The sequence below is a fragment of the Semicossyphus pulcher genome, unplaced genomic scaffold (genome assembly GCF_022749685.1).
Source record: "Semicossyphus pulcher isolate SPU_LCO1_2020_fin unplaced genomic scaffold, fSemPul1.0.p SCAF_2, whole genome shotgun sequence".
NCBI classification, from domain to species: domain Eukaryota; kingdom Metazoa; phylum Chordata; class Actinopteri; order Labriformes; family Labridae; genus Semicossyphus; species Semicossyphus pulcher.
Window position 1 is genome coordinate 30281954 of NW_027211693.1, and position 10366 is coordinate 30292319.

Genomic DNA, 10366 nt, shown 5'->3' on the forward strand with positions numbered 1-10366 from the left:
ATGAATAGAGAGGTGTTTTTGTTGGGTACCTTTTTTCTGTCCTTGTTTTGTTTTTAGTTTTTTTCTCTTGCACCATATGAACATATCAATGTATACTCCAGCTGTACATCAATATCTAGTGGGATTAACTACAAAGCAATTGAGTTTTGTCTGTCTGGCTGTCTGTGTCCGTCCGTCCATCTGTCTGTCATCTTTCTCTGGGGGGTCTGCTTTTGGTTTCTTGCTTTTTGTTTGCTGTTTACACTTTGTCTTGGTTCTGGAGCGGCCAAATCTTGTCTGTAAACGGTGAAAAAAAATACAGAAATAACACAAATAAATAAATGTAATGATAATGAGACATGAGTGAGTACTGACTAACTGTAGAGGAGACAGAGTGAATCTTTCACATGTTGTCTCTCCTGATACGGGACAGAAAAGAATCAGAAATTATTACAGTTTTTTCAATCGCTAAGAAGCGCTTACCCATACTTCAGATACTTTTTCTAAACTCTTAACACAGACTCACACCTACAAACCACAATTGGCCAAATGGATAATTTTCTTCTCAAAAACACATTTTGTTAAATATATACTAACTCTTCATTTCAAAATAGAACACATCTTTCTCTGCACACACTAACTTTACCAAAACACTGGAAATCTGACTCAAAATGAAATTATTCTGTCAAAGAATAACTCTTGTTTTCACTTCACAAGGTACATGCAGTCAATCAAAGTACACCAGGTTTCAAAATACTGGCTATTGCTGACATTACAAAAACTGCATAGACTTTTATGTTTCAGTTTTACAGGTATTTGCATGCAAAACATGCAATCCACTGTTTTTACACTAAATTTCTTGGTTGGGAACTGTATGTCCACATGTAATGTTCACATTCAAAAGCATTCCAGTAAAAAGCAAATCAGTTTTTTTTCCCTTTACTGTTTACTACAGGAGGTACAGTAGAAAGACTGTTTACAGTATGATAGAACAGAAAAAGTTTTACAGTATTGCTTACAGTGAACAAAATATCCATGAAACACACAAGAGCATTCTGAACAAAAAACAACGGCAAAAAGCCCAGATAAAAAGGGGGGGGACTAAAAAAAGCACAAAATTCCTGTATCTAATCTCTGCGATCTTCAGGGTTAGGCCACATGTTTTCATCAACATCGCATCTGATATTATCTAAGGCGATGCACCTGGGATAAAACCGCTTGGAATGTTGGATCCACCCTTGGCAATCATCAATTGTGATGTCCCTGCAGCCAGCATCCATGGCTTCAAGGAGGGTCATCTGGTCATGTGGCTGATGGTCATAAACCTTCCACCTCCATGCAGAAAAGAACTCCTCTATGGGGTTGAGGAAAGGTGAATAGGGTAGAAGGAAGAGACGTACCAGTCTTGGGTGGACTTCAAACCATGTCGTTATTGCTTGCGAATGATGGAAAGCCACATTGTCCCAGGTGATTACAAAGGTCCTCATGTTTTCACCCTCCTGATCCTGCTCCGGAACCAGGCGCTGGTGGAGATCATTGAGAAAGGCAAGGAGGCGCTCGGTATTGTAGGGTCCAACCTGACATCTGTGAAGGAGTAATCCTGCATTTGCAATCGCTGCACACCTGGTAATGTTTGCCCCTCTCTGTCCTGGCACATCAACTGTGGCCCTTTTTCCAATGACATTTCGTCCACGTCGACACCTTTTGGCCAGATTGAATCCTGCCTCATCTATGTATATGAATTCATGAGGGGCCTGGTTGGCCTCCAATTCCATAACTCTCTGAAACAAAGTTTATGTAAATCATGTCATTACTGTATACCATACTGTACTGTAACCTATTACTGTGTAGGTTACCTACTTGAAAAGTGCAAAGCTTATAGAACTGGACATTGAATTGAATATACACTATACCTGGACATATTGTCGTCGTAGCTCCTTGACTCTCTCACTGTTCCTCTCAAAGGGAACAGTGTAGAGCTGCTTCATCCACACTCTGTGTTTGGACAATGTCCGCGTAATGGTTGTGAGGCTGATGCTATCGATATTGTCAAATATCTCATGGTCCTCCACAATTCTACTTTGAATTTCATGCAGTTTTATTGCATTATTTGCAACAACCATTTCTACAATGGCAAGCTCTTGATCATTATTGAGGAGCTTTCCTCTTCCCCCAGAGGGAGGAAGACGTTGCATTCTTTAGGGACAATAAATTCAACATATGCATTACTGTATGGCCTTATTGACATGTCAAGTGAGAATAGAAACAATCCATGTAAAATGCAATACTTACCTGTTGGTTTGTTGAAAGATGCGTATAATGGAGGCAACCATTGACCGCCTCAAATTGGGCTGCACTCTTTCACCAGCCTCTCTTAGTGAAAGACCGTGGTTGATTACATGGTCAATGATAGTGGCACGAATTCCATCACTGACTACTGTTCTTGCAGCCCTTGGAATGCCACCACCACGCATTCTTACACCTCTACCTTGCCCTCTCCTTGGGCCTGCTCTTCTCCCTGGCCCTGCTCCTCTCACTGCACCTTCTCCTCTCACTGCTCCTGCACCTCTCACTGCATCTCTCACTGCTCCTGCACCTCTCACTGCATCTCTCACTGCTCCTGCACCTCTCACTGCATCTCTCACTGGGCCTGCTCTTCTCCCTGGGCCCCTTGCTCTTACTCTTCCTCGTCCAGACTTTACAGTGTTTGTCTTTTTCTGTTTCTGTTTCCAAAAACATCACTCCTCAAAGTCCTCCTTTTACTGTATAAGTAATGCCACTGAGTCTAAGCCAGACTGGAATCAGCTGTGGTTTGCCCAATTTACCCAAAATAAATCAGCTGTGTGTCAATTATTCAATTGTTTGTTTATTATCAGCTGAGATATATTGTTTTAGAACTGATATCATTGCAGAAGAGGTTTTTAGACTGTATCCCAGGTTTGGAATACTGTTTTTGCCATTGTGGGATGTTGTGTGTTAACATTCGTAAATAATACAAAAACAATCCATAATTTTGTTGGGAGGTATAGCTTGTCTGTTAAGAAAATGTAAGCATTGTGGAAATGTGTTCACTGACTGCATATTGTGTGAAAACGACATGAAATGTGTGAATGGTATGGCCACAAAAGACCGATGCTGTGCTAATTGTGTTTAGAGTTTTGAAAATGTGACCACTGGTTGGACAAACGCTTGTTAGCGACTGAAAAAAACTGTAACATCACAGAACATGTCACAGCACTATCATCCTATTGGCTGTCCTGCAAGGCTGTCAGGCTAGGGGTGGGCTTACCTAGTTGTGGGGCATGCCAAAGTCATTAAGAGAGACAAGTGGACACAGGTGGAGGCCAGCGGTTTGCACAGAGATGATTGCTGAGCGTCGCAACCACGTTTGAGAGTGACAGTGTCCTCCTTTTCCTGACAGTTTTGTTTTCCAGGGTTACACTCATTTCCTGTCTTCACCAGAGTGAAGGGAGTTCGACTTCTCTATAAATGAATGACTATTTGAATATTCCAAATTCATGACCCATCCCTCACAGGTAGCCCAGAGTTTTACAGAATTCAGTGTTTCGATGATGCCCATGTCGTAGGGTTGTAATCGGGGGTCTGTGGGTTCTCACCCAGGACATTTTGAGCATCTAACACTTAATTTCCTGCATTCCTGTGATTTTAATGCATCAGTTTGTGGTGGAATTTTTTTTTTTTTTTGGTAAAAGGGAAAAACTAAATTATTAATTGATTAACTAATTATTTCAGAAAAAATACCTTCTTGCATGAAGCTCACATTCTGTGAAGATTGAATCTGTCATTATTCCCACGGTCATTTTCTGACTGAGTAGTTTAATGTAACACAAACACAAATCACAGAACAGAATTCTGTTGACTGCTTTATCACTTGAAATAAATCAATAATGAATCAATAAACAGTCTTTCCATAGTAGTAGACTTCACACACAAACATTCTATCATCCAAACATATATAACCAGAGATTTCAGCACAAGAAGAGGATTCATTTCATGTTTAATTTCTGCAAAGGAACGTTTGTGTTTGAAAATCACTTTTTAGTTTTGAGTTGATCCACCATGGACACACACCTCGTTCAATACTCTGCAAGACCTAGAAACACTTTTTAAACACATTTTTAAAATCTAAATCTAGTTTCTTTCTGACAAATTTAGGGCACCTTTAAATCTCTATCATTTGGCCAAGTGAAGTAGTCGTAATATTTATTTGATTTCTTCTTCTTCCTGTTTTGTTTTCTTGGTTTTGTTTCCTCATCGTAGTCTCGATGCATCGAGGCCTTCATGCCTGGGCCTGTTATGTTCCCCAACCACAGGTCACTGTGAGTTCCTCCTTTCATCAGATAGATAGAAAGCTAAAGTTAGCTTGTTGGTGTGATATGTAGTGATATCATTTAATGCTGAGTGGCTTTACTTGATATACAAACTGTAGCCCTGTCACATATTCCCCAGTCAAATATAGAGCTTCTATAAAGTCACCAGCAGAGGTCCCCATCCTCTCCATGAAGTTACACTGACATGGTTTTAAATGATAATTAAAGTTATAGTTGATTTAAATATAACTTACACCTCACACAACAAAACAATGAAACTACATTTCCCAAACACACTCCTGTCTTCTGTTGATTTGACTGACACCATGGCCTCTCCTGTAAAGTGTTAACTAATGACACCACACACACACACCAACATGATCACTGCCTTTATTACACGTCATCACTGTGACTTGAATTATTCCAGAGTTGTTGTGATTTCTTCACACAGCAAACAATCAGTTCTATAAATTCATCACACACAAGCTGTCTACATGCTGTTTAAAAAGCCCCCAAAGCAAACTGTTCATAATGACATGTTCAAATGTCATTTTTTACACTCGGAGCAGAAGAAATAAAAACTCCATTCACCTTCATTGATTTGAGAAGACGACAGATTTGTGAAAACCTCGCCACATGAAACAAAGTATCTGAGAACCTGATTACAAAAGAGAGAGAGAGAAAATACACGTCTGTCATCTGAACTGAGCCAAGTTTCATCTGTTTATCATGTAAGCTGTAAAAATGTGACTTTATGTAAAGATAAGAACAACATGTGAGCAGTTCATCACCTGACTCCATCATCATCATCGTCTCTGCCTTTACTGTCCCACTGTTACAGAGACCTTCACTGGTGAGATCTTCAGAGGACGTGGATCATAAGTATAAATGTATGGAAACAGCTTGTCAGTGAAAGTGTGTGTGAAGGTGTGTATGTGTGTGTTAGTGTCAGGATCAGAGAATGACAGCTTTCCTCTGTCCCAGTCCAGATGCACTCTGATCCTCTGAGGCCGTCCTCTCACTGACAGAGCAATGGGTTCACCTGACGGGGTGAATGCTCTGTATTTATCATCATAAAACACTATTCTCCATAATCCAGAGTCAATGTCTCCCTTCCTGTCTGCAGACTCCTCACACACAGCCACGTCCCAGCACGTGTTCTGTCCAACCTCGACGTCCCAGCTGTGAGTCCCTGAGTTGAAGCCCTCAGAGCCCAGGACAGACCAGGGATAATCAATCCTCTCTGGATTATCAGGAAGCTGCTGCTCCTCTCCTCCTCTCACACTGGTCAGATCTTCAGACAGGATGAGGTCTGAACCAGCAGTGTTTGGGTCCAGAATCACAGGAGTGTAGGAGACCATGTCCTTCATCTTGTTCCAGATGTTGAAGCTCAGGTTGCCCAGGTGTTTGGCCACATCTATCAGAGCTCCTGAGGGCAGCTGTGGATCCTCCAGCAGGGGGCGCTGCTGGACTCTTTGCACTGCAGCCTTGTAGTTGAGCAGGAATGAGACGTCTGCAGCTCTCAGCTCCTCCTCTGTGGCTCTGACTGTGTCTGAAAGAGCTGCTATCTCTCTGCTCACAGCCTCCATCTCCTCCTTCATCCTCTGACTCTTCTGCTCCTCTTCCTCCCTCAGTGCAGAGATTCTGGCCTCCTCTTCCTCCTCTAGAAACTGGTGAAACTTCTTAAACTGCTCCTTTATCTGCCTCTCTGTGTTTGCAGCCTGGGCCTTGATGTGTTTTCCTGTTTCATCACGGTCTTGTTTGACTTTCCGCTCCAGTTTCTCCTCTAAGGGCTTCAGGGATTTCTGGAGTTGTTCCCTGAGATCTTGAGCAGCTTCATCGATGGGTCTGAATGTGTGGTTGGAGTGTTTTTTAGAGTCTCTGCAGACGACACACGCTGGCTGCTGATGATCCAGACAGAAGAGTCTGAGTTTCTCAGAGTGCAGACTGCAGAGAGCCTCAGAGTCTGATGAAGCTCTCTGATCTCTCTGCAGTAAGAAGGCCTCACACAGGTTCTTTAACACCAAGTTACAAAGTGGTTCATACATTGAAGGTCTCTTACAGATGGGACACTCCTGGGCCTGTTTATCCGTCCACCAGCTCTGCAGACAGGCTTTACAGAAGCTGTGGCTACATGACAGGACGACAGGATGTTTGAAGATGTCATGGCAGACAGAACAGCACAGATCCTCCTCTGAACAAGAAGCCATTTTCCTCTGAGTGAAGCTAAACTCACGACAGGCAGACAGCTCACACAGGTCAGACTGCTGAGGCTCCACTCCCTCCTGCACAGAGTTTCTGTAACTTACTTTCACTTTGACTCGTGTGTTTTCTAAAGCTCCGTACAGTGTGCAGTCAGTAACTGGTTGAAGTGGCAGTATTCCAGTATTCCCAGTATTCCCTCCTGAAGCTGTCCTCTCTCTGTGGAAGTCGTCTCTTTTATTTCTCACAGTGAAAGTTATCTTCTGTCTGCGTGTGTGTCAGCGTGTGTGTGCGCCTGTTTCCTGGTGTGTCTGTGTTGAGTCATAAACAGGGAGGAGCTTTGTCGGCCTGTTTCTGGTTTTAAAGTCACAGTGGAGCAGAGACGATAAAGTTGGAGCCTTAAAGACAGAGTGTTAGTACTGGGTGTTACAGCAGCTCTGTTTTCTACCTTTGTTTACATGGAGGAATGTTGGTTCTTCAACACAGACATGAAATCACCCAAAGCTCAGATTTTACAGAGTTTAACTCACAAACATTTATTGAAACTAAGTTTGTTTCATGATCAAAGAAAAATAGAGCGACACAACAAACATCTCATCCCCCTGCAGCTCAGCACGTCACTCCTAGTGTTTCACTTTTGCCTATTTCGTAGAGGACAATTGTCTGTTTTAGTTCAGAGTGCTGCAGGGTAGCCTAAAGTCTTCTCATGCTTCTGTTGTACATGTGCTGTAGAAATACAACCTTTGTTTTATTGTTGATTGTTCTTTTTATTAATAAGGGGTCACAGACACGCGGTGATTCTAAAACGTACATTTTTAATCTGGTCAGTAAATGACGGTCGGCTATCGCTTGTGAAAACACTCTGAATTAGCATACCTAATATTTATATGTTTATATGATGTCTATGGTTCAGGTCATGCAGTGACAGAAAGCTCCATGGAGTTCATTGCAAAATATCAAGTGCCAGTTCACGGCTGGAGTTTGTATGACAGGAAGTTAGAGCTGATGTTGTTATGACTTGAAACGTCTCATGTGATAACAACATAACTTATTAAATCATCACATAATATGTCTCATGTTATTACAAGATAAATCAAGTTTTAACACTGATCTGATTGTTTGCTGGGGTGGCAGCAGCACCATCCTGTGAGAACATGTGGAGATCTTCCAGCTGAGACTCTTCACAGTTTGGGTCGGGGCACGTCTGCGCCCACGGCCTCCACCTGTCCACAGTTCTGGGAGCTGAGAAAGGTGTGGTCCTGATTCAAGTAGGAGGTGATGAATTCTGGGAAATCTCTCTTTAGGACCACCTCCAGGAACATGTCTGCTGCTGTGTGTGACCTCTGTTTAGCCCTGAAGAGCACAGACAGAGAGAGAAGCCACAGAGCAGATATCATCACTTTCCATCCTTCTTACACTGATTCAAAAAACAACTATAGAAGAGGAAAATAAGAGTTCATGTCGTGGAAAAAATCTGCATTTTACAACCAAACAAACAAAAACAGCTTAAGGCGGTTTATCATCAAGCTTGGTGAGTCGTTACTACGGTGACAATCAGGCTGCGACGGCCCGAACGGTTTTCATGATAAGAAACAGGCTGCAAATTCAGATACGATACCAGCTGATAATACCGCTAGCTGCAAGTTAGATCTGTAGCTAATTGAAGCAACACTTAGCTCTTGCTCTTAGCTCGTTCGCTCAGCGCCCCCTACAGGCCTGGAGCTCTTCTGTTGTGTTGACTGGATTTGCAGCGTTTTTCTTTCGCATGTGTTTTCTGGGTTTGTGTGTTTTTGACTTTGCATTGTTTCTGGATTTGCAGCACGTTTGATGTTAACGCATTTGTTTCAGACTTTTGCAGCATGTTCTTTTATTTGCTGCGTGTTTCTGACGTTGCATTTGTTTTGGACTCATGCATGTGTCTTTATTTTGCATCGTTTTTGAACTTGCAGCCTGTTTCTTCTGATAGAAGCCGTTTGGGCCGTTGCAGCGTGATTGCACTTGTCGGTCACCGTACATTACAGGAGATAAATATCGATCTCTAGCGACAAACAGGAACTCTGTTACTTTTATTTACGAAGGTCTCCTGCAGAAGCTCCCTTAGTACATCGTACGTCTTCTAACATGTCAAACGGCCGCTCACAGAGCAGATCCCCGGCCTGTTTAACTCGTGTTAGATAAACACTGAACTTAGACTGACTACCTTCCACTACTTCACCTGTTATTAATTAAATCAATTACATGTGATTTTATAACTTGAATGTCTCATCCCGCTCGCTCTTTTTTAACTTTCATCTTTGAATGTATTTGTCTGTGTCTGCAGTCGTCTTTGATGCTGTTGTGGCAAGGATGGCTGGTGTTTTATCAACAACGAGAATCTCACTGACCAGACAACGCCACCTGGAGGATTTCACCCCAGGAAATACATCATATTGACAACCGAATCATGCAAAAGGCAACACAGGTTCAAAAATTGAGCAAGACAGAGACGTGGTTTTTATTGATGACTTAAGGAATGATGACTAGAAGAGTCTACAAGGAGGAGGGAATTGGTTAGGTTTGTAAATAATTTCAAATATTTCATGAAATTTATTACAATTATTTAATTCTTTTGTATAAAAACTAAAACAATATTCAAAATTGAAAAGGGGAAGGTGAGTGGAGGCCAGCAATGGGGAGGCAACCACTTCAGGGTGCAACTTACCCACCACTCGTGAACTCACTGCTCTTACGTGCTCTTACCACCACAACCAGTGCAGGGAACCACCTCGAGTGCCTAGCCTCCACCACAAGCCGGCTGCCAACTTCACTAAAAGAGGATAACAACACACATTAAGCAAAATAAAACAAATGGCAAACAAACCAGTTGGTTCAATCTAAAAGTTACAAGTTTGGTATCAGTCAGGCAATGATAATACAAACACTGGGTAAAACAGACTGGTAACTAGCAGCAACAACAAGGCAGCGCACTAGTGGCAGCTGACTAAGGCAACAATAGCTAAGGACAAACAGCAGCCGATGAAGGCCTGGAATACAAGAAGAAACATTTCATATTCAAAGATGTTTAAAACACAGTAACATTACCTCAGGCATTAACCACGCCCTAATTACCAATAACTAAAATAACTCATACCTGGACATCAAGGTGCGTTTACAAGGATGACTCGAGGGAATCATACACAATTCATGATGAAAGGCACTCAGCCAAAGAGACACCCATACGACCAGGTAGAACGAGACCAGCAGACAGGAGACCATTCCAAACAAATTCAGCTTAGTCATTAAGTAACTGCAAAATCACTTTGACTAATGTACAACAAACTTTGAAACAATCTTTGGACCGCATTACCTACCTCAGAGTCAGAGAGAGACAGAGACAAAGGAAAGAGGCAGCCGTTCTTCTTCTCTCGGTTTATTGGCGGATCACAAACAACTTTGAGGTGCATACCGCCACCTGCTGTAGAAGAGTGTGTACCATCATGTCAAACTACTCCCTTATATTCTTCCCATTAAACGTGTGTCATTTAAAAAAGTAAAGAGTGCCTTCCTGGTGATTATGATCCCCTCTCCTTCTCTTCCCAACATCCCCTTCAGACTCCACTCCCATTCCATCTCTCTGACTTTGTCACATAACCTCTCTCTTTCCACTTCATGGTGCATTGCAATAAAACATGTTCCACATTTTCTTTAACTCCACAGTTTGTACACTTGTCGCTGTTTCTTTTCCCTAGCATATACATAGTGCCATTTAATCCCGTGTGATCTAATCTGAGCCTTGTTATTATGATTTCCTCCCTTCTGTTCCTTTTTTTAAAGATCTTTGTTATGACTGACTTTTGTATTTTATAATACCCCCT

General features: G+C 42.1%; 1 protein-coding gene across 1 annotated transcript; it reads right to left on the reverse strand.

The window, feature by feature from the left end:
* Positions 1-4689: 4689 nt before the first annotated feature.
* On the reverse strand, positions 4690-6891 carry LOC138598221 (E3 ubiquitin-protein ligase TRIM39-like). Its single transcript, XM_069669953.1, has one exon. The coding sequence runs from the start codon at positions 6518-6520 to the stop codon at positions 5132-5134; it is 1389 nt and encodes a 462-aa protein (XP_069526054.1). The 5' UTR covers positions 6521-6891; the 3' UTR covers positions 4690-5131.
* Positions 6892-10366: the final 3475 nt, after the last annotated feature.

Excerpts from the sequence above, each read along its gene's own strand:
- LOC138598221 (XM_069669953.1), bottom strand. The coding sequence starts at position 6,520 with ATGGCTTCTTGTTCAGAGGAGGATCTGTGCTGTTCTGTCTGCCATGAC.